The sequence below is a fragment of the Papaver somniferum genome, chromosome 8 (assembly GCF_003573695.1).
Source record: "Papaver somniferum cultivar HN1 chromosome 8, ASM357369v1, whole genome shotgun sequence".
NCBI lineage: Eukaryota > Viridiplantae > Streptophyta > Magnoliopsida > Ranunculales > Papaveraceae > Papaver > Papaver somniferum.
In genome coordinates this window covers 88,467,827-88,493,141 of record NC_039365.1, presented here as the reverse complement: position 1 = coordinate 88,493,141, position 25,315 = coordinate 88,467,827, and the positions used below count along the sequence as shown (strand labels likewise).

Sequence of the window (25,315 nt, the reverse complement as noted above, 5' to 3'; positions counted from 1 at the left end):
CATAAATAAATTTAAATAAATTTTACCACATAACTTTTGGAAGAACGGCTTCCTCCGTCACCCCTGGGATTGGGTTTATCTACTCATGATGAAAAACCTCTCAAATTGATTTCATTGATGCTCAAAAGTGTTTTACAACGAAGAGAAATACAAGAAATTGATGAAAAAAAGAACTCTGCGACCCACAGAAGGCGTCCAGAATCAACGACAGATCTGAAGTGCTGTTGTCGCTGAAAAGCTACGACCCACGACTGTCAGTCTCTTTCACTGTTGATAAACGACTGCTGCTGCTAGTCCGTTCTTCGCGTTCTTGGTGTTCTTCATCAGCAGCAGCAGCAGAAACAGAGTTTGATCAACTCTTGATTTCTGCGTCTGTGGCTCTCCTCTCTTCTCCCAACTCTCGACAGCCTCTCTGTAACAAATTAGGAACATGTTTATACGTAATTGAACCATTGAATCTCCTCCATTAATCCAAAAAATCTTCCCATTACTCGGCAGTGAATGAAAATATTCCCGATATTTTTTTCTTTAATTCTCTGATTTGTTACGGATTGTTCCATGTTTTATCCCTTCTCACGCGTCATCCTTGAGCTGTAGGGATTGTTTCCAGCCAATAAAATCAACCCATGCACGTCTCTTCCATCCAAGAATTCCAAGAATAGAATATTTTTCTTATTTTAGAATATCTTCCCTGATTTGATTACCACAGGTTATCTAACCAATTTTGACCGAATCCAACACCCATACCAGCTCTATCTAGGCCCTAGGAACAAACCCATTTAATTTGGGCCATTGAATCTCCTTTAATCCCGTCCAAACTTCCAACCCTAAATCTGCCAGTTGATAACAATTTTTCCCGCCAATTTTGTTTTTTTGAATTTGGGAAGAAGATGTCCTCCCCCTAACCAGAACTTGGGTGCGAACAGCAGCTGCCTTGGGGTGACCTGGGGGTGCCCCTTAGTAATTAGGTTACCCCTTATCCAAAAGCGAGAGTCCGAACAACACTTGTCCTCCGGGTGACAAAATCAACTTTTCGAGCAGAATTTTCCAAAAATGTTTATTTCCAAAAAATACCTACAAATACATAAAATAACAAAATTAGTACAAAATCGAGTGCCAACAATATATAGTATTGAGATCAAATTAGACACAAAAATGTGTCTATCAAATACCCCCAAACTTATTATTTGCTAGTCCTCGAGCAAAAATTATTCTTGAAAATTGACCGAGTTAATCTCGGGTGGGTTTATCAGAGGTGTACCCACAAAAACCAATACTCCAGTCCCTAGCTATCTACGCCGAACCTTGTAAAGCACTAAAGAACCTCCTTGGTTGGCATACAATTATTGACTCTAAGAGGAAGAACCCTGATGCGAAATTCCAATTGATGTACACGAGTTTGCACTCAAGCATACTAAAATTCATATAAGTGACAGAGCTCTACTAAGATAGTTTCACGATGGACATCATACTCGGAGTCAGACTAATCACATGAAAAGATTAAGAAGATGGAAAAAGAAAAATGTAGATGGTTGAAAAGTGAACGGTGTTTCCCATATCTGTCTGAAGGCCTCTGCCAAGATGAACCTAACCTAAATGACTGAGATACCGGTCTGACTAATATTAACACACTGGCATATACAAGGGAACCAGTGGTCAATAACTTAAATCTAGATCAACAAACTGGCAAATACAAGGGAACCAGCAGTTGACTACATAAAACAATAACCATTTTTTTTTAACTTAACGGCATGAATAGATCTTTTGGATCCAAGCGCATGCTTCTTGTCAGCAGATTACACGATAGTTCCCACGGGTACTGCATTCCACGCTTGCTTAGGCGACGGAAACAGGGAGAACACACGCATATTGCTATCCAAGTGTTAATACTTATTCCGATTGGTCTAACTGGTCCAGTCTTTTTTTTTTTTTTTTTTTTTTTTTTTGAAAAGGTAACTCAGTCACTCTATTTCACCCTAGCAAAGGTAACAACTTGAATCGTGTGCCCCACCAAATCACTTGAAACAAAAGAAAACTAAATAGAAAGTGAAAAGGACTCGACAAGATATGGCGAAACTATCATGTTATTTCTAACACCTGAGCTCTGTGCTTTTATGAATAGACTCTGTAGATGTTTCCATCTAGTCAGATTGGTTCCTCAACTCCTAAAACAAAAATGTTTCCATCCACTTAGATTGGTTAGTGCTATCCTAAATACGCATAAATTTCTAGGCTCTGGAGTTTATTTATTGCAACTAAAAAGTTTCTCCCATACCCCCAAACTTAAATCTAACATTGTCCTCAATGTTCTAAAGATGAAATTAAAAGCATGAACAAGGAGAGACAGTTACTATTTGAAGCAAAAGAGTGAAGGAAGGATATTACCGGGTTGCATGAGATTGGGTTACCTCCCAAGAAGTGCTAAGTTTAAAGTCTTCAGCCAGACTTAGGAAAGGATTAGTCAACTCGAACCATAAAGTAACAGTCGAAAAACTGTGGGTCTTCAAAACGAAAAAGAGCTGACCAAAGGAAACTACAATAACCCAAGAAAGTGAACAAGAATAACATGCCCTTATCTAGTTTCTTGATTAAGATATTTATATCTAATTGTGGTTCAGGTTCAGGTTCTATGAAAGGGTCTAAATAAAATATTTTCCTGGATGCATTTCCTCATAGGTTGGATCCAAATTATAGGTCCTAGAGTCTGGAAAAACTCAAATATGATCTTAGAAGCGCACAATAACCTAAATAACTGAGGATCCTCTAAGTCAATAAGATTTGACTTACAAATTTGACCACAATGAGAGTAGTGGTCATTCTTAAGAAAATGTGTCGATTCTAATTTCCTAAGCATTTAGGTTTAGTCTCACGACTTAATATTCGACACATTTGAAATCTATATGTTCCCACATTTGGAAGAAAACTATTTGGTGGGAAACAAAATCAATCTTGGTATTATTGCCTGGGTTAACCACATCAACCAGAGGATGGGTTTCTAACAGTTGAGACTCTTGTTGGATATCATTAGGTTCTGGAAAACGATTATGAAGATAATCTTGTAAGATGGTTGAGGCATTGATGTCAAGTCCCAAGTGAGGGACCTTACTAAGAGTTAAAGCACATGGAGAATGATACACCCCCAAACTTAGAGTTTTCGGCGTCTCTAGATAGACTGGTCATAACCTCCCTAATTTCTAGGTCGGCAATTGATTTTCTAAGTCAGGTTCATCCTCGCTAATCTCTACGAGTTCATCTAAGACTATTGTTTCTAAATCGTTTGACTCGACTAGATCTCAAGATAAACTGGTTCCTCTAAACCATCATCGGTTTGTAAACAGGACATACTATCGTCTGAAACGGGGGTATCTCTAGTCAAATCCTCGTCCTTTTGAATAGGTGAATAATTTTTAAAATTATTAGGATCTGAACCAGAAATAATATAATCATTATAAGGCTCAACGGGAGAAACAAATTCCTGATTACTCCCACATATTTCAGATTCTTCATCATCACTATCCTCATCATCATGATACAATTTTTGAAATTCAAGAATTCTCAATCTTTGTTCCAAACTACATGGTCTATGTTTATAATATTTCTCATAGATCGTTAGGGTGATTCCTCAATAAAAGTTGGAGTATCCATATATCGCTGCCCACGCATATATTCACCAAGAGTCATTTCCGAAGACGTCTCTTGATAACGAGAATTTCTAGACATATATTCTCGCAACGTCATCGCAGGTGGCGTCTCCTCAAAAGGATTCATCACCGAAGAAATATAAACTACAGAGGGATTCTATACAATCACAAACAAGGCCGACTCGACTCCACCAAAGCAAACCTAAAGATTTCTAGCAAACAAAAAGCATGATGGCTCCACTTAGATTGTTTCTAGACCAGCTTCTATCTTTCGAAAGGGAATTCGTTGCAATTTGAGCAAACCCCTCTGGAATCAATCCGAGTCAAAGTAAGTTGAATTGAGGCGAGGGAAGCTGTGGAGCTTTGATACCCAAGGCCTCACCGCTATCACAAGGCGGCGCAGTCACGCATTCAACTCACAGAAACCATCATGAACTTTGGAGTGTGCTTAAAGAAACCAATATTCGAACGAGTTTCCTACAAGCTCGTTACCCTATCGGTCTCTTTCTATCAATTTTAAGCTTGGGTTCGCGTTAGGTTTGTTTCCTAAGCGGGCAAGAAGGGCGGTGATGAAATCCGAACCCTTATCTTGTTTAGGCCAGGCCTTGCCCTTTACTAGGAAAATAAAGACAGTCCGGTTCGTCCTCAAACAATTATCACCTTAAGGCAGACAGTAACCCGCTTGCAGGAGATTCGCGGGTGTTTCGATTGGACTTACCTCCCGTACCAGACGGGCGATGAACCGTTGTCGTCGACTCGGGCCACGACTCCTATGCCGTGTGCGAACCCGAGGGGCCGAGTGATATGTAATCCGTCCTTCCCTGCACACAGTTTGTATTTAAGGGTACCCTTCCGTAGGGTTTAAAAAAATAAATAATAATAAAGTCCAAGAGTCCAGTCCAAAGTCCAAATAAAGTAAAGTGCAAAAGAAAAAGAAAAATAACCTAAAAAAAAATATAAAAAATCTCTCTTTTTTTTCTCTCTTTTCTATATATAAAACAAAAAAATTTCTCTTTCGCTCCTTTCACTTTAAGCTTTTCCTTCCAAGGTCTTTAGTAATCCACTTCGAACCTGCAAATCAAAGACAAAAAGAAACGTAAAAAGGGAAAAAAAAATAATAAACCTAAAAAAAAATTCTACCTAAGCACAGGTCCGCATCGGCGGCGCCAAAAACTTGATGTATTTTCAAATGTTGTTGTAGATAGTGGTAAAAACTGGGTTCTTTTCGAACTTGTGAAGGTAACTTTTTTCTAGATTTAAATAAATAAAATTATATGCACAATATTAACAAAATATGGGAGAGAATTTTTACTGGGGGTCAGGATTCCACCATCCACCAAAATTTATGTGATTCAATAACAGTTCTTATCATGCAATTCTAGACAATATAACTCCAATAAAAGGAAATTGTGATTCTAATCATTGCCTAAATTAGATTTTGAAAACATCCATTGTTAATCGCGAGCATGAAGTATCAAAAGCAATTTAATAAGCATACTCCATCAAGAGAAAACACAATTGATTAATAAAAATCATTTACTCCATATTTATTCGGTGCAATTAATCATAAAAGAGTTGCATAAATAAATTTAAATAAATTTTACCACATAACTTTTGGAAGAACGGCTTCCTCCGTCACCCCTGGGATTGGGTTTATCTACTCATGATGAAAAACCTCTCAAATTGATTTCATTGATGCTCAAAAGTGTTTTACAACGAAGAGAAATACAAGAAATTGATGAAAAAAAGAACTCTGCGACCCACAGAAGGCGTCCAGAATCAACGACAGATCTGAAGTGCTGTTGTCGCTGAAAAGCTACGACCCACGACTGTCAGTCTCTTTCACTGTTGATAAACGACTGCTGCTGCTAGTCCGTTCTTCGCGTTCTTGGTGTTCTTCATCAGCAGCAGCAGCAGAAACAGAGTTTGATCAACTCTTGATTTCTGCGTCTGTGGCTCTCCTCTCTTCTCCCAACTCTCGACAGCCTCTCTGTAACAAATTAGGAACATGTTTATACGTAATTGAACCATTGAATCTCCTCCATTAATCCAAAAAATCTTCCCATTACTCGGCAGTGAATGAAAATATTCCCGATATTTTTTTCTTTAATTCTCTGATTTGTTACGGATTGTTCCATGTTTTATCCCTTCTCACGCGTCATCCTTGAGCTGTAGGGATTGTTTCCAGCCAATAAAATCAACCCATGCACGTCTCTTCCATCCAAGAATTCCAAGAATAGAATATTTTTCTTATTTTAGAATATCTTCCCTGATTTGATTACCACCGGTTATCTAACCAATTTTGACCGAATCCAACACCCATACCAGCTCTATCTAGGCCCTAGGAACAAACCCATTTAATTTGGGCCATTGAATCTCCTTTAATCCCGTCCAAACTTCCAACCCTAAATCTGCCAGTTGATAACAATTTTTTCCCGCCAATTTTGTTTTTTTGAATTTGGGAAGAAGATGTCCTCCCCCTAACCAGAACTTGGGTGCGAACAGCAGCTGCCTTGGGGTGACCTGGGGGTGCCTCTTAGTAATTAGGTTACCCCTTATCCAAAAGCGAGAGTCCGAACAACACTTGTCCTCCGGGTGACAAAATCAACTTTTCGAGCAGAATTTTCCAAAAATGTTTATTTCCAAAAAATACCTACAAATACATAAAATAACAAAATTAGTACAAAATCGAGTGCCAACAATATATAGTATTGAGATCAAATTAGACACAAAAATGTGTCTATCAGAGCCACACGTCCCCCGTTTTTTTATACCACCATTTTACGCCCTCATTTGTCAGCTATATCCATATCCACCCTAGATTTCATCCTCACCCTACCCCACCTTGGAAAAACAGGGGGCCGTGTTAGTATTTTCCGTTGGATACAGATGCCTAGGCAGATATTTATTTGATTCTTTGGATCTCATGTGGTGGGATTCTCAATTTTTCATTTCAAGTTAGAATTGTGGTTTGAACTTCAAATATAACCCTTGAGTCATAAAATGCTTAATATCTATTCGACAAAACATAATGTTTGTTTGCTCTCTCTCTTAGTTAATATGACCATAATAATATGATTGTTGACCTACGTGCTTCTTGTCATAATCCTCACACGGGTTTCAAAATGCATAATAATATCGTCGTAAATACCCTAAGTTAAAATCCTTGAATATAAAAACCCGTGTAGGCTGATAATTCATTGATTCTCTCGGTCTCATGGAGGATTCTCACTTGTTGATGTCAAGTTAGAATTTACGTTTGAACTTTAAATCTATCATTGTGTTGAACCATAAAATGTTTGTCATCTTAACTAATCATAATCGTTGCTTGCTTTCTAACTTTTGGAATGATCATAAAAACAAGAATATGATGCTTGGACTTTTAGCGTCATTTTAGAATCCTCATTGGAGTTTTAAATTGCAAATGATGTTGTTCCTAAGTTAAAATCTTTATCATATATATAACTAAAAAAACTAATATTTCATTTATTCTTTAAATAACAATGGAGACTCTATCTTATGCTTGGTGGGTTCAACCGAGCAGTGCTCTAACATTTTTGGTACGGAGTCAGAAATTACATTTGAACTCAAAATCTGCTCATTGAGCCATAAAACATTTGCAACCTTATCGTCAAATTGTATTCTTGCTTGCTCTCTTATTCTCCCAATGGTAATAAAAAAAATGATACTTGACCAATGAGCGTCATGTCATAATCCTCATATTATCGAGAAGACTCAGTTTAGAATTTATGCCTAAACTATAAATCTACCCATTGAACCACAAAGAGCTTACATCCTTTTCGACTAATCACAATATGTGCTTGCTCTCTTACTCTTCGGATGACCGTAAATATATAAACCTCACCCTAGTTTTGAATTACATAATAATGTTGTCGCAAAAACCCTAAGTCGAAATCTTCATCATAACGTTAAATATTTGAATCCCCGTCTTTCTTATTATAAATCAAAAAAACTGCATACGTTGATATGCAATCAATTTTTTGATAGCATTCGGGATTTTCTACTTTTTATCCGAAGTAAAAATTTGTATTTGAACCCCTCCTTATAGTTTCCACTAAATGTGATCTTTGCTTAATCACTTACTCTTCCAACGATATGATGCTTGACCTATGAGAATCGTCTCATAATCCTCATTGAAATTTCAAATTGCATAACAATGTATTCGTAAATATCCTAAGTTGATATCCTTTCCACATCTATAAATATACAGATTATGTCGTTTTCTTTTTTCATGAATATAAAAACTGCGTAGGCTAATATTTCATTTATTCTTTAGATAACATTAGGGATTCTTTTTGCTATGACGTCAAAATTTACATTTGAACTTTAAATCCGCCCATTGAGCCATAATACACTTACCATTTTCTTGGAAAATCGTATTCTTACTTTCTCTCATTCTCTTCCAATGATCATAAAAAACAAAAATAATGCTCGACAAAGGAGCATCATGTCAGAATCCTCACCAGCATTTTAATTACATAATAATGTTTTAAAGAATATTCTGGATAGAATTTACCCTTGAACTATAAATCAACCCATTGAACGTTAAAATGCGTACATCTTTTTTGACTAACCGTTACATGTTCTTGCTCTCTTACTCTTCAAATGATAAAAAAAAAAATATGAATCCTCTCCCTAGTTTTAAATTTCAAAATAATGTCGTCGTAAAAACCCTATGCTAAAATAATCTTCATCGTAGCTTTAAATATACCGATCCCCGTCTTTATTTATTATGAATCTAAAGAACTGCGTATGTTGATATTATCATTTATATTTTCGATATATCATTGGGAATTTTGTGTTTCTGAGATGAATTCATATTTTATACTTGAACCCTAAATCTACCGATTGAACCATAAAATGCTCTTTATATTTTCCACTAATTTTGATATTTTCTTTCTTACTTACTCTTCCAATGATCATAAAAATATGATGCTTGACCTATATGCATCATGCCATAGTCCACACTGTAATTTTAAATTGCATAATCATGTTGTCATCAACCACCCTCAGTAGAAATCTTTTTCATAGCTATAAATATACTTATCCCGTATTTTTCCATTTTTATGAATATAAAACTGTGCGCTAATATTTCGGAAGATATATTACAAATAGCATTAGGAATACTCTATTTTTGGTCTGATGTGAGAAGTTACATTTGAATCCTAAGTTTGCATGTAAATCCACAAAGCACTTACCATCTTTTCTAAAAACTGAATTCTTGCTTGCTCTCTTTCCAATGATCTTAAAAATAATATATGATGCTTGACCAATGAGCGTCATGTCAGAATCCTTACCGAGTTTTAAATTGCATTGTCGGCAAAACTCGGGTTAGGATTTACGTTTGAACTGTAAATCTACCCACTGAACCATAGAATGCATATATCTTTTTCGACTAATCGTAATCTTTGCTTGCTCTCTTTATTCCAATGATCATAAAAATATGAATCTTCACCTTAGTTTTAAATTGCATAATTGATATCTTTATATTAGCTTCGAATGTATCGATCCCCGTTTTTTTATTATACTGGATCAGAAAACTACCTAGGTTGAAATATCATTTATTATTTCGACATCCCTTTTGGATCCGAAGTTAGAATTTACATTTGAACTTTAAATATATAGACTAAACCACAAATTTCTTACCATCTTTGTTTAAATGCAAATAGTTGATTCTTAGCCGTTGGATTAGAAATCCGAGACGTTATTATAAATTCAAACCTAAAGCTGAAACCCTAAATATTTTTTCATATTCTTTTTTCGTTTTCTATCGGCATCACACTTTTTCTCTCGTAGTAGATCTAAACCTAGGTTTCCTAATCCGAACCTTTACATAATTAAGTGAAAACACGCCAGAAAATCTTGATCTACCTCCTGTAATCGAAGCACTCGATTCGAAATTTTTCTGGTCTGTCATGCTTTTAAACTAGTAACCTCCGACAATGATTTATGATCTGGGTTTATGGTTTTATATTTATTTTCTATTTCTGGTTTCGGTATTGCATTCCTGTGAAATTTATTGTTATGCTTTTAAACTAGTAACCTCCGACAATGACCCCCTTAAAAGAGATCCGTGATTTTTGAACATAACGATTTAACTTTTTGCTATGAGGATGATTACGTTAATTGAATTCCTATTCAGTTGTTTTAATTCATGCTGACAAGTTGAATTCGGTCTTCAAGTATATATATATGAGCTTGTTAGGTTGTTTTATTTCATCCCCACAAGTTGAATTCTGTTTTCAGTTGTATATAGATGAGCTCATTGTGTTGTTTTGTAGACTAAATCTCAATAAATCGTGTTTCCCGTTTTGTGGTACCTTTTGCGACACGGCCAGGATCAATTTAGAAAATTTGTTTTCTAAGTTATCTTTGGTTAAAGTTGAACCATGCTTCTAGTTTAACGGGTCTTATCAATGCTTGGGATTCAAATGTAGGAAGTTGTCAAGCTGTGTGGATATCTAAGTGGTTACAAGCAAGATTTGCTGCATCGGGAAACATACATTTATCAGGATTTTTCAACGGGCTTGATTCAGATAATTACGTGACAGCTAAGTTGGATTACGGTGAAAGTTTTATGGTTTCTTGTGTAGTACAGAGATGCACGTATTAGACTGAAATAATATAATGTAATCATATACCCTGTCTGCGTTTACCTCTGAAATTCCTAATTTTTGCAGGTGTAGGCGTGTGGATTATGATAAAAGGCAACGACACACCCCCTGAAGTTGCAGATTTCCTCCCTGAACAACATAGTTGCTTATTTCGCTGAACCATATTCTGCAGACCTACAAATTGATTCTCAAGTTCTTCCAAGTACGCAGCCTTGTTTGCAATTTTGTTTCTTAGGCCAAGGTATTGAGACTTAAGATGTTCAACAGCATTTAGGCATGCAGCATGAAGCGTGCCTCTCCATTGTATCTCTTTGTTTTTATCCTTAGATATGATATCCTCTGCAATAAGAACATTCAAGGAATCATACACTCTCCGTCGAATATTTTTCTCATTATAATTTCGTTTCATGTAAGGTGTGGTTGTTGAAAGTTCAGCAACAAGCTCATCTATAACTTCTTTATATGTTATTCTAGCTTCGCTTTCAACTTTTTTGCATACTTGGATACTAAATTGACGAAGTCCTCCTACTGCCCGTGTTTGTGCTTTTTTTTTATTATTATTTCCCGCCGACCACGGATCATCATATTCTGCTTGAAGATTAAACTTATTAAAGGTTTTACTAGAAGGAGAAAATCCCACACTTGTACTTGTTGTTAACGTTGATTTCCCACCAACCCCAGCAGCGACGTCCCCGGTTCCGGATACATACGAACAACCTTCAGTAACCATCCCCCTACTACTAACAGACATATGTATTATTTATTCATGAATTATTGAAGTCAAGGTTTCAGTCTTCTTCATTCTTCGACTCAAACAAATTCTTTGAGAGAGAAGAGAAGAAAGACTGTAGTGTGGAAGTATCAAGTCGTCCGAGAGGAGATTAACTCTTTTCCCAAATGCAGTACACTCGCATTCACCCCCACCCTTTTCCTCGTGGTGTGGCACAATCTCAATGCTTACTCTTCCTTGACCTCTACGACGCATTCCACACTGTGGATGGGGAAACACGAGCCGCCGGTTTTTTGGGAAAGTGAAGAGTCGAGCGTGCTGTCGAGACTCCTCAGCCGGGCAAAATGTTAATCCTCACACAGATGCACCGTTGTAAAAGGGATGCTTAGATTCGGTAAATCAATCTGTATAACTCCGGCATAAACCAAGACAATGGCCGTTCCAGAGTCAATTCGGTCGCAAAGAGGGAGATGGGTTGATCTGTAGGAGGTAAGCTGAGAGTTGTGGGATCAGTGATGATCAAGGATTGTGGCTGTGTTGAAGGCTTCTGCAATATTGCTGAACTACTGAAGTTGAGTTCTGTGAATAAGTTTATATCGAGTTGTTGATGGATAATGATGATAATCGATGATAGATGATATCCTGATGTCCTCGATTTAGACTTATTTATATTGCAAGAATGATGTACCACTGATCCCTGTAAGTGTGACGGTTTCTTGAGTGAAAGATTGGGAAAGTGGGAGATCATGGTAAAGTCAGTTCCATGTCGTGCGGAGACTTGACTGATCGTGCACCCACTACTTTGCTAACTCCTTCAACCGTTTACAGGACCTACGCACATTTCTCATTGTGGATGAATCCACGTGCCGTAGACCGCCAGACCAAAACCCTAAGTGATATCCCCCTATTTGTGACGTGATTGATATTTCACGAATCGTGGAGTCTGCAAGGCAGACGTGTATTAGTTAGTTAGTTGTTGACTGATTTAGACTGTGAGTCTAGTTTTGTTGAATCGAGCATAAGTGGTGAATGCTCATTGATTCATGGATTGAACATGTAGTTCTCTGAGATGTCAATGAATTACTGACTAGAGCGACTGAGCAAGTATTGCTCAACTCGACGAATTGTTGAATATTGAGAGATTGTCGAGCAATTGAGAAAGTATTGCTCAATTCGACGAATTTGATAATTTTGGCGTGCAACTGAGCAAGTTTTTCTCAATTCAACAAACTATTGATGAATTACTGAACATTGATGGTTGGATCAATATTCGAGCAACTGAGTAAGTATTGCTCAATTCGACGAATTATTTACTGATGCCGTGACCCAATAAAATATTAATCAAAAATATTGGTGAATTACCGAATATTATTAATTTGGATGTTGATTGCTGAATCAACATTATTTTGTGTTTGAACCTGCTCAGAATGGTGATTCGTGGAGCGTTTGTTCGAAACCCTAATTTTTATCAATCCTTCATCAATTGGTGAGTTTCTGAAAATTGGTCATGAGTGAGGAGAGCCCGACCACACGGGATGATGAGCGTCCATGGGTGCCCAATGCTCGAGTGAGCACACACCAGGGTTCTCAGTTTGAGAGTTGGTGAAAGAACGATGATTAAATGCAGGTTTCATCATTTATTGAAATATTGCTGGATTTAGCATTAGGTGATAAAACCTAGGTATGAGAGATGAGGACCGACCAAGAGAGCATGGGACCGGCTCTTGGTGGTCACGGGACCAGTTGTTGGTCATTTGGAGAATCCCTCTGTTGGTTGGAGGGAGTTCGGGCCCAGTATGAGCAATTGAGCAAATTAGGTCAGAATTATGAAAACCTGTGAGACCGGCTTTGTGCAAGACCTAGGAATGACTATGGTCGGTCATGAAGGCATGCACATGTTGCCGTGGTGTCCGTGTTTCCATAATGAGAGTTTCAGTATTTTCTGATGCGCGTTCGAGCAACATAGTGAATTTTCAGAAGAGTTTCATCTTGACTGAGAATTCTCGATTTTTGTTAGAATGAGCATGTATTCTCAATTCATCAATATTTTGAGAATATTAAAATAATTTTTTTTTAATATTTAAAATTGTCGTGAGTGGCTAGCCAGTCGTGCGACTATGTTGGCTTTTGGTTTTTCGTGATTTGAGTAATATTCGAGAAAATATGGAGAAATCATGAATTTTGATCAAACCCCAAGAGTTTCATGAATTAAATAAAATAATAATTATGAAAGATTAGGGATTGCAAGGTGTGGGACCGGCCATGGCTAGGGCATGTACGGCCGGCTAGGTTTCCCGGTCCCGCATACCTTTCTCTATTTTATTATTTTTCATGAATCCTTGAAGTTATGGAGAATCCACGAGTTTTTGTTGAAACAGAGGAGTTTCGTGAGATTAAGTAATAATAATTATATAAAGCTAAGGATTGTGAGGTGAGGGACCGGCCGCGTCTTAGGCATGGCCGGCCGGTTAGGTTTCCCGGTCCCGGATACCTCTCTTTATTTTATAATATTATTTCGTGAATCCACCAAGTTATGGAGAATTCACGAGTTTTGCAAAAACAAGGAAAGTTGCTAAAACCAAGGAGTTTTCGTGAGTTCACGAAATTACAAAAAATAAGGAAAATAATGGGAGAGGCACGGACCGACCATGGCTAGGGCACGACCGGCTGGTGGGCCCGACCCTGGGCGTCTCTTATTATTTTATTAATATTTATTATTTTCTCCTGTTTTGCGATTCCTCATTATTTCATATTTTTGGACACTCGTTCGTGCATCCGGGTGCTCAGTCGTGCATCATTGTCGAGTACACTCACACCATTTTTGTGGGGCTTACTCGGTGATGGTCCAGATGCCCGGTTGTTGAGTATTTATTACTAATTTATGAAATTCAGTGGAGAATAATTCATGAAACTGAGTAATAAAAATGAATAGTTGTTCATTATTAATTCATAGGATCATCTGTGGATTCGACTACGTATTCAGAATAATAAAACAAGCATTACCACCCCATGGAATCGTGGATTCGACCATAGAATCAGAGTAATATGATTATCTATTACCATTCCATGAGATTAGCCGTGAATTCGACCATGAAATCGGAATAATGAGATAATATAGTGTTTTATTGCTATTCTATGAGATCAAGTCGTGGATTCGATTATAGAATCAGAGCAATTGTTTATTGCAGTTCCACGGGATCAGGCTGTGGATTCGACCATGGAATAGGAGCAATAATAGATTATTCTGTGAATTCAGTAGTGAATGTCACGACAGAATTAACCTATTACAGAAAAGATGTTAGCCACTTAAAACATCACATCTATTCTGAATGGTGCATAGTCAGGGAGTCACGATGTTGTTTACGACCTGAAGGCATTAGTGTTCTCAATCTATGGAGAACCTCCTGAATCTATGCACAGTCTCTCCACATAATCAGGGAACGCTGAGTTTCAATGACGTCCTGAAGGCGTCCGCCGCCCAACTATTCTTCTATGTGGAGGTGGGTATCTCTCCTGCAGTCAGGGAACAATGAGTATCACTGACGTCCTGAAGGCGTTAAGCTCTCAATCTACGGAGAACCGCCCAAATACATTATTCTGCATAGAGGTCACGACGAAATGCTATGGATCGAACGTTCAGCTGGTGGAGGATTTTCGAAAACATATTCATCATAGCTTCGTAAAATATGAATCGTTGCATGCTTGAAAGCCGTGTCAAAAACATGCCTCATGATTTTACGGTTTTGCCCTTTATTGAAAATCCACCATCTACATTAAGTCCCCTGCTTAATGAGGAACAATCATGTTCCGAAGTAAGCATTAAATGGTGATTTTCAGTCGATGAGATCATTGGTCGAACTCAGTCTACAAAGGTAGTTTCAGAATCTCGATTTACCCCAATGATGTCATGTACGAGCAAATGCACGGATGAGGACCCTGATCGTAAGATAGAGTGTCATCTCGTGAGCGTGGAGAGATGAGGCACTGCTGATTTGGGCGTTCGGAAGCTTAGTTATGGTCGGACTAGGATTTACGGGCCCGAGCCCAAAAGAGGAAACCTATGTTTTATTAGGTTTTTGGAAATAAATTTGATATAAAAGGAAATAACCCTAATAATAATTTTTTATTTTTTGACCGACCAAGCTCTTTTCATCATCTCACGAGTTCAGCAGGGAGGAGGAAAAGAAAACTTCACGACAGCTCCAGCACCGCCGCCGTCCGATCACCGTCCGGCAGGTAAGTCCGTGCATTTTGTTTTTGCTGTTCGTTTCGTGATTGATGAGTTGTTCAAAAAACTAAAAATCCCAAGGTTGCATGCATGCGTAGGATTTATGAAGGATTTTTAGAAAACGTATATATATGCCCGTTTGTTCGTTAGTTGAGGGAACGAGCAAAAATCCCTAATATGAAAGAGATATATAAAATTTTGAATCCATGGTTCAGTTGCAGTAGCAAAATTTTTGTTTATTATGTTTCATGAAAACCCAAGTTTATTTTTGAAAGCATGAACTTTGCAAATACTTTTAGGAACGTAGGTTTGTTCGTAAAAATTAATAAATAACGATCCTTAGGGTTAGAGGAATTTCGAAAAGACCTGGAGTTCATGATGAAAATTTGTTTGAGAACTTTCGAAATTTTATTCGGACTTTACAAAATAGGAAAGACCCTCGTTTCATAGGTGAATGCTCGATTGAGCAAAGTTAACTCACGTAAAAAGTTTTTTTTTTTATATGCGTATGTGAGTTTTTTTTTTTTGATAAAATAAAATCAAACAGTGATTTTGAGTAACTGTTGAAGATGAACAATTGTGTTTCATGATTTTATGATATATGTTTTGTGGTATAAAATCATGAGATGTTCACATGAAAAGTTTATGTGAATTGTTCATGGTTTCGCGAAAAGTCAGTGTTGACTCTTAAATGATAAGTTTCTCACTTATGTTGCAGGTTTGAAAGAGTAAGCGACTTTGGGGGTTTACGCTGTTATCACTAAGTTCGTGAAATCGTAAATAGGTAAGAGTTGAGGATTACCATTTTTGTAGACGTCGATATGAGCATCATAATTGTCTTGTTGCTTCAATTCTGTTGAGGAAATTTGTGTATGGATGTCACAACAACTTTGCGAAAATGGTCAGTCCCGTAGCGCTTCTGAAGATGATGCTTCTTCGAGAGAGGATGTTTCCACAGACGCCTCTTCTAGAGGTGATGGTTCCTCTAGAAATGATGATTCTGAGATTTCCAAGGAGAAAGAGGGAAGTACCAAGACTAAGAACATTCCAACTGCTGAGGATAAGTTCTTTATGTATCTATATAGACCTGAAAAGCGTCCCTTAGGCTCCTCGTTTCGGTTGTTAATAAATCCCAGGAGCACTACTCAGAATAAATTGGCATCTCCTCAAGAAGTAATCCGGTTTTGTTTGCAAGGAAAACACTTTTCGGCTTCTCATATGGAGTTCAAGCTTTCACGAAAGCCCCTGATGCATTTCTCGGGATGGGAAAGACACATGCTGGGTCATAGCCGTGTTAGGACCATATTGGATAGTACCCAGGTAACACGAGCCATTCAAGCTGCTGGAGATTTAATCATCAACCATGATATACCAGGTATGTTAGCCTTGCTCGCCCGTTGGTGTGTTCCTACTCACACGTTTATATGCAGATGGGGAGAATTCACCATTACTTTAGAAGATGTAGTTTCTTTGTTGCACCTTCCAATTACTGGTAATTTTCCTTAAGAGCTTTCGTCAAAGGAGAAGGAGATATCTAACATATTAGAGGCCAAGATGCACGAATTCAATGAGTCACGCGCATCCGTCTATGCTTAATGGTTATCACATTGGTGGCCGAGAGATAGAATTACTGAAGAACCGGTTGATGGCGCTTTAAAAATTGCTGCTTTCTTATGCTTGTAGCTCTCCAGGAATATCTTTGAAGATTGTGGACACTTGATGAAGCCGTTTGTGATACGCTTTGCCATAAAGATGGCCAAAGGTGAGAAAATTCCCATTGGCAGTCTATTCTTGGGTTCATTGTTCGCCAATTTAGACTGTTTAGTTATAAACTCCAGTATTTCTGATGGCTTCATGAAAGTCGAGACATATGCCAATACCATGTTCCTCCAAGCCTTGATGTGGGAGCATCTCGAGAGTTACGCCCCAATTCCCCGTAACATTTTGCAAGAACCCAAGGTCGACACTCGTTACTCCTTCCTTGAGAAAAATAACGCCAAGATCATGCGCTGGTCGAGAAAGAAACCACAATATAAAATATGCATTACTTACGTTTTGGACATTGCGCTTGAGTTCAACTTTCTCCCCTGGGTGTCGGTTCATTCTCTCTTCTCACAATTGATCACTTTCAATATTGCTGAAGAGAATATCATGCTGAGTACTGGTACTGGTCTGAGCGAAGGAGAGAGATCTTTTGTCTCGAGTTGTACTCCTGGTTTCTTGATATCAATAATGAATAGAGAATTCCAGGTAGAAGAATACAACATTGATAGAGCAGCTAGACAGAGTTTTGATCGGTGTATTCCAGGTTATCAGAAAAATAAGCCAGAGATTGAGTACCTGAAGGCTCACTTAGACTGCACACATGTGGATGGAAACGATTATTTGTTTCCATGTTCTGACCGAGATACTTTCGTAACCCATGGTTACATAGACTTTTGGCGTCAACAACTTGAGCGTCTGTATCAGTTTGCAATGGATGTTCAGTCCCCAGTTCGAGAATTCCCTTCCTTTGACATGATTTCTGATCGACCCAGGCTGAGATACCTTTCCAGTGGCGACAAGAGGAAGACGTCTCCAAATGCGACACAGGTAAGTTCCTTTTTTGTGATTTTAGCCAAAGTATATCAATCACACTTTTAGTTGTATTGTTGACCTTGTGATAATATGGTCGTGCTGTGAGACCTTGAATTGATGTAAACTCTCCAAACCTTCAAGAAATTCCTCAATGAGGAGAAGGAAGGAGCAGGGCATCTCATAGGATGATACCGAACAATATACAATCCCCTGCCGCTTCTTTGGTGAGTTGTTAGCGCCTTTCTTTGCCATTGTGACTTTCTCGTCTGTATAATTAGGATCTTGAAAGAATATTGTTAATTCGTTCCAGAATTTTGCTCCATCGGTTATTGAGGATCTTCGTTTTGCTCCTGGTCGAATAATTCAGGGATCCAACACCGAGGAAGTCGACGTAAGTATTCCCTTTTCGCGCTAATCATTGTAACATTCCTTTGGATGAATTAGTGATGATTGTTGTTGATGTATTCAGGAGGAAATCATTATAGAAAAGCAGCATATTAATGAAGCACACTCTTCTTTGAGTCATGGAGATATGGAGAGTTCCCGAAATCCCGAACCGAATGAAGACAACGGAGTTTCCAACGGAGATTCCAACACCGCCGAGCCTTCAAATGGTTTAGAGACTCCCCTAGTAAGTATACCTCCTGTGACCTCTTCATAGATATGTGATATTGCTGTTTTATGAATGAATGAGTGAAAGTCCATGCGAGTATACGAGTAATTTTGAAATACGCCATCAGGAAATTTCAGACTTCAGCTTTTAGTAAAAACACCATAGAATCCTCGTTTGAAGTCGGATTTTTGATGTATGCATATGTATCTTCAATCCCAGGAAATTTCCAAGCTTTTGTAAAGAAGCTTTTTGATTTTTGAGCATGTTTAGGGCCTGAAAAAGGCGAAACCGTAAACTTCCAGGAGATTTTCAGAACTTTTCCAGATTGCATGTCGTCCAATGTTTTGGCCACATCTCTTGCTCGTTCATCCGATAGTTATTAAATATTGACATGTTGTAGAGGACTTCCATAAGAAGAGAATGGTATATGACCCAAACTCAAATTCCTTACCAATTGCTCCCAGTTCGTCATATAATACATGGCAGTGTAGAATCTCTTCAGATGTGCTTGTTTGAAAACGCGTTTCATGGATTCTGCACCATTTGCTCATATTTTGGGTGCAAAATAAGGAACTTAGATGATGTTAGTTCACTTACATTCTGAATTTTATGGTTTCCTTTGATTTTACGGCTCTAATCTCATGTAATCTTCGTATTAGGTACCAAATACCGAAGTTGAGAATAACGGAACCAATGTTGAAGATTCGAGCAATGTGGTGAATCAAAGCAGTAACATCACCAACTCTCCACCTCCAGGTTATGAGAATATCATTGTTGAAGCCGTAGAGGAAAATGAGACTCCAGTTGCTATTGAAACCGAGCAAAGAACAGAAGAGACTGTCCCAGAAGAAGATGATGTAATGACAATGAAGGATGCTCCAGTAGTTGAGAATCGTGTAGTAATACACGAATATCCCAATGCAGGGATTGTTTGTGAGCCTCCATTTGGTGCTCAACTCCTGTATCATGTGTATGTTAGTGGATTCAGCGTTCCTACTGGGTATGAGCAGTTGTGGAAAATGTATGGTCATATTGTTGTTTCCAGGGATCCTGATCGTAGCTACTTCTTGAGAATGCAATTGGGAAACATATTGTGTGTTATAGATGACATACGAACCAGGGCCAGAAGTACTGTTACTGGAGATGTACTCTTTGATTGGGAGTACAACTTGGAGAATTCTGAGAGACTTGGCTTTAACTTGAAGTGGATTCGTCATAAGATCAACACTATCAAGGATGCAGTAGTGAAGAACATCCCTTTTACTAGTAATGCTGTGATGGAGAAAATGACCAAGATTGCTGAGCTGACCAAAAATATGGAGTTGGAGAGAGCGGATTTGCAAGTCTTGGAGAACGCTGAGAAGAAGAAATCATACTTCGATGGCCTCCTTTAGTTTTCTTCCGATAATCTCCGAACATTGAACTTCTGAGAGATGTGAGGTTTTATTTTGGTTTTGAATTTTTGATTGGTTTGAATTCGTGAGTGACTGAGGATTTTCTTTTGAATTTTGGATCCGATAGAGACTTTTTCTTAAATAAAGAACTTTGATAAATTACTGAATTCAAATACTGGATGCAAGTATTGCAAGCGTTTTGGAGGAATTGAAAATACATGTGAAAGAAAGTCCTAAAAGCAAACCAAATATTTATGTGTCTGGCAGGGAACGCCTGAATTGCCGAATACCTCAGACATCAAAAACTTTGAGCCAATTCTCATGAATTACTGGTATGGTCCTGCCATCCATGTTGATTAGATTGTAGTATCCTCCAATTATGGATCTTGCAACTATAAAAGGTCCTTCCCAATTGGAGATCCTTGCATAATGGAAATCACGTTTAGATGCTTTAAGAACTAAATCTCCTTCCTGGAATTTGTTAGGCTTGGTTGTACGCGCCTTGAATATCTTCTGCTGATTTGGGATTCCCCGAGCAGTGAAGTTTCACGGTTGTGGTACATGTGGACACTCACGCAGAGGGAAGCATCTAGGATACTGTTTATCAAACTCGGCCATTATTCTGGAGATGACCGTGTTGGTGGAGTGCTGAATTTTGAGAGGTTCTGCATCTAACCACTTAGTGAAGTATTGTTGAGGCGAAACTAGCCACTCATAACGTTTGGTGATAGCTAGGTTTTGAGCAGAACTGAGTTCCCGGACTAGGGTAGCATATTTGAAAGTTGCTAATATGGAAATATGAGGGGGAATAAGACTTGCCTGCGTGCGGAATCTCCTGATAAATTCATGTGCGCTTTGTTCAGGATTTTGTGTGAGTCCTATCAAGGCTTAGACTTTCTCCAAATGCTAGAAAGGTTGATCATCTTCCGAGTCAGAACTTTCTTCGACGGAGAATTGTGAAACTGAAGATGAAGATACCGCAACAACTCTTCCATCATGAATCCATGCTCTCCCCAGAACCATGTCATATTTCGGATCCTCTTTAATTATGAAGAGTTTAGTTTCGGTCCAGGTTGAATTATTTCTTATGTTGAGAATGATGTAACCATAAGCCTCCCTGGAGGTTCTCTCATGGTCTCGGATTGAGATAGGGGAATGAGTTTCCTCTTGTCGAGTAATACCAGCGGCTCTGAGGGTTTTCAAAGGGATGATGTTAACAGCAGTGCCAACATCGACCAATGCTCGTTTGAATTCATTTCCCTTGAGATGCACCATAGTGAGAAGTCCCCAGTCGAACATCTCTTTGTCCGTCACTGGCAGTCCAGGGAATGTCTCTTGAATTGTCAGTATTTTGCCTGACACAATATGGTTCAGTGCAGCAAACATATCATCTCTTTGAGCCTTTGACAAGTACAACAACTCGCAGACGTGCTCAATTAAGGATTGAACTGCTTCCTTGACTGGATGCTCAGAGAGTGCAAATGTTCTGATTGGGAGAGGATTTCTGTGCACTCCTTCAGTCCCCAGTTCTCCTGAGTCGGCCTTCTCTTTGAAAATGCGCTTCAAACTTCTGCAATCACTGGTTGGATGACTGATATACCTATGGAAATGACAGTAGCGTGCATTTTTCATTTGTTCCACAGTTGGTTCATTTTTGACAGGAAGTAGTTTGATTGCACTATCTTGGATCCAGACTTATAATAGTTCGATCACTTCTTCAATGGGAAAAGGGAAGTCAGGAACTTCTTGATCATTCTGCTGGGGTTGTGTATTTCTAGTCTGGTTGTCCTTCCTTGGAGCTTTCGGAGGGTGAGACGTCGGAGAAGCATTCTTATGTTGTTGTGCCTCGACTTTTGTCTTGCTCCCTTAAACAACATTCATGGAAGTTTCGACGTTGTACTGCTTGTTGATCAGACGCCGGGTAGTGCTGCTTCAATTGTATTTCGATTCCTCTACTTTGACAGTTTTCGTTCTTTCTAGCAATGCGGAAGCAGTAGTCGCTGATCGCTTGGCCGCTTCATGAAGTTCTGAAAAATGTCTGAAAGCGAAAATTTTCCAGCAAAGCTCTGTAAACTGGGATCATCCTATTGATGCACAAGTCCACCAGTTGTTGTTCAGTAACGTTTGGATCATGACAATCCAAAGCTTGAACCCTGAACCTCTTCACATAGTCATTCGGATTTTCAGCAGTTTTCTGAGACATCCTTCCCAAGTCAGAAAGAGTAATTTGCTCAGAAACAAAGAAGTACTTTATGTAGAAAGCATTAACCATTTCTCCCCAATTATCTATGCTTCCTGGTGCAATGTTGTTGTACCAAGTATACGCTCGACCCGTCAGGGATTTTGAAAACTCCTTCAAACGGATGACATGGTTGTGTTCATGTTCTCCTAATGCTTCCAGGAACCGAGAAACGTGTTCTCGAGCATTCCTCGTTCCATTGTAGAGTGTGAACGTTGAAGAAGTGTAGCCCTTTGGGAGAGGAATCCTTTGTATGGCTGCAGGGTACGGAGGCTGATTACGGTGCACGGTCTTTGTATGACCCCTTCCTCGATTCTCCATAAAACGTTCCAAGTCTTCACGGGTGATGAAACCAGCGGGTTCCGAAGCTTTGTGGGCCTTGTCATCGTCGTGGACTGGAATAACTTCAGGATCCGTGCTTGGAGATGTTTCCTTGTCTTTCCCTTTCTCCTGAGTTTTGTCTGACATCTTGTCAGTAAGAGTTTTTAGGTAGTTACATAGCTCATTCTGAGTAGCAGCCATATCATTTTGATTTTTGGCGAGAACTTCTTGGACTTTCATGAGATCAGCGATAGTGGGTGGATTTTCTCTGATTTCTTCGGGGTGTCGGACAAAAAGAGGATGATTTTCCACGTTGGTTAGAGGAGGAGTAGTGTCACCACCATTGTTGGAAGCAGGAACGGTTTCTGGAATATCACTGTTGTTGCTAGTGCTAGCGATGTTCGCGTTAGGATTTAACTGAACCTGACCTAAGATCAACTATTTTGCGAATATGTGAGATTGCAACCGAGAGATTAATCTCCCACTGTGGTCGCCAATCTGTGGATGGGGAAAAATGAGTCGCCGGTTTTTTGGGAAAGTGAAGAGTTGAGCGTGCTGTCGAGACTCCTCATCCGGGCAAAATGTTAATCCTCACACAGATGCACCGCTGCAAAGGGGGTGCTTAGATTCGGGAAATCAATCTGTATGACTCCGGCCTAAACCAAGACAATGGCCGTTTTAGAGTCAATTCGGTCGCAAAGAGGGAGATGGGTTGATCTGTAGGAGGGAAACTGAGAGTTGTGTGGGATCAGTGATGATCAAGGGTTGTGGGTGTGTTGAAGGTTTCTGCAGTATTGCTGAACTGCTGAAGTTGAGTTCTGTGAATAAGTTTATATCGAGTTGTTGACGGATAATGATGATAATCGATGATTGATGATATCTCGATCTCCTCGATTTAGACTTATTTATATTTCAAGAATGATGTACCACTGATCCCTGTAAGTGTGACGGTTTCTTGAGTGAAAGAAAGGGAAAGTGGGAGATCGTGGTAAAGTCAGTTCCATGTCGTGCGGAGACTTGACTGATCGTGCACCCACTACTTTGCTAACTCCTTCAACCGTTTACACGACTTACGCACATTTCTCATCAATTGGTTTGTTCGAAACCCTAATTTTGTGTTTGAACTTGCTCAGAATGGTGATTCGTGGAGCGTTTACTCGAAACCCTATTTTTTATCAATCCTTCATCAATTGGTGAGTTTCTGAAAATTGGTCATGAGTGAGGAGGGACCAACCACATGGGATGATGAGCGTCCATGGATGACCAGTGCTCGAGTGAGCACACACCAGGGTTCTCAATTTGAGAGTTGGTGAAAGAACGATGATTAAATGCAGGTTTCATCATTTATTGAAATATTGTTGGATTTAGCATTAGGTGATAAAACCTAGGTATGAAAGATGAGGACCGACCAAGAGAGCATGGGACCGGCTCTTGGTGGTCACGGGACCAGTTGTTGGTCATTTGGAGAATTCCCCAGTTGGTTGGAGAGAGTTCGGGCCCAGTATGAGCAATTGAGCAAATTAGGTCAGAATTACGAAAACCTGTGAGACCGGCTTTGTGCAAGACCTAAGAATGACTCTGGTTGGTCATGAAGGCATGCACATGTTGTTGTGGTTTCCGTGTTTCCATACTGAGAGTTTCAGTATTTTCTGATGCGCGTTCGAGCAACATAGTGAATTTTCAGAAGAGTTTCATCTTGACTTAGAATTCTCGATTTTTTTTGGAATGAGCATGTATGCTCAATTCATCAATATTTTGAGAATATTAAAATAAAAGTGTTTTAATATTTAAAATTTCCGTGAGAGGATATCCAGTCGTGTGACTATGTTGGCTTTTGGTTTTTCGTGATTTGAGTAATATTCGAGAAAATATGGAGAAATCATGAATTTTGCTCAAACCCCAGGAGTTTCATGAATTAAGGAAAATAATAATTATGAAAGATTAGGGATTCAAGGTGTGGGACCGGCCGGCTAGGTTGCCTGGTCCCGCACACCTTTCCATATTTTATTATTTTTCATGAATCCTTGAAGTTATGGAGAATCCTTGAAGTTATGGAGAATCCACGAGTTTTTGTTGAAACGGAGGATTTCGTGAGATTAGGGAATATTAATTATATAAAGCTAAGGATTGTGAGGTGTGGGACCGGCCACGGCTTAGGCATGGACGTCCGGTTAGGTTGCCCGGTCCCGCACACCTCTCCTTATTTTATAATATTATTTCGTGAAAATCCACCAAGTTATGGAGAATTCACGAGTTTTGCAAAAACAAGGAAAGTTTCTAAAACCAAGGAGTTTTTGTGAGTTCACAAAATTACAAAAAATAAGGAAAATAATGGGAGAGGCACGGACCGACCATGGCTAAGGAACGGCCGGCCTCCCGGCTGGTGGGTCCGGCCCTGGGCGTCTCTTATTATTTTATTGATATTTGTTGTTTTCTCCTGTTTTGCGAAGAATTCCTCATTATTTCATATTTTTGGACACTCGTTCGTGCATCCGGGTGCTCAGCCGTGCATCATTGTCGAGTACACTCACACTATTTTTGTGGGGCTTACTCAGTGATGGTCCAGATGCCTGGTTCCTGAGTATTTATTACTAATTTATGAAATTCAGTGGAGAATAATTCATGAAACTGAGTAATAAAAATGAATAGTTGTTCATTATTAATTCATAGGATCAGCTGTGGATTCGACTACGAATTCAGAATAATAAAACAAGCATTACCACCCCATGGAATCATGGATTCAACCATAGAATCGGAGTAATATGATTATCTACTACCATTCCATGAGATTAGCCTCGAATTCGACCATGCAATCGGAATAATGAGATAATATAGTGTTTTATTGTTATTCTATGAGATCAAGTCGTGGATTCGATCATAGAATCATAGCAACTGTTTATTGCCATTCCACGGGATCAGGCCGTGGATTCGACCATG

At 38.9% G+C, this 25,315-nt stretch overlaps 1 protein-coding gene across 1 annotated transcript; it reads right to left on the bottom strand.

The window, feature by feature from the left end:
• Positions 1-10,295: 10,295 nt before the first annotated feature.
• On the bottom strand, positions 10,296-11,027 carry LOC113305746 (transcription factor-like protein DPB). The gene has a single exon (XM_026554752.1). It carries the CDS (start codon positions 11,025-11,027, stop codon positions 10,296-10,298), a length of 732 nt encoding a protein of 243 aa, XP_026410537.1.
• Between the last annotated feature and the right edge of the window lie 14,288 nt (positions 11,028-25,315).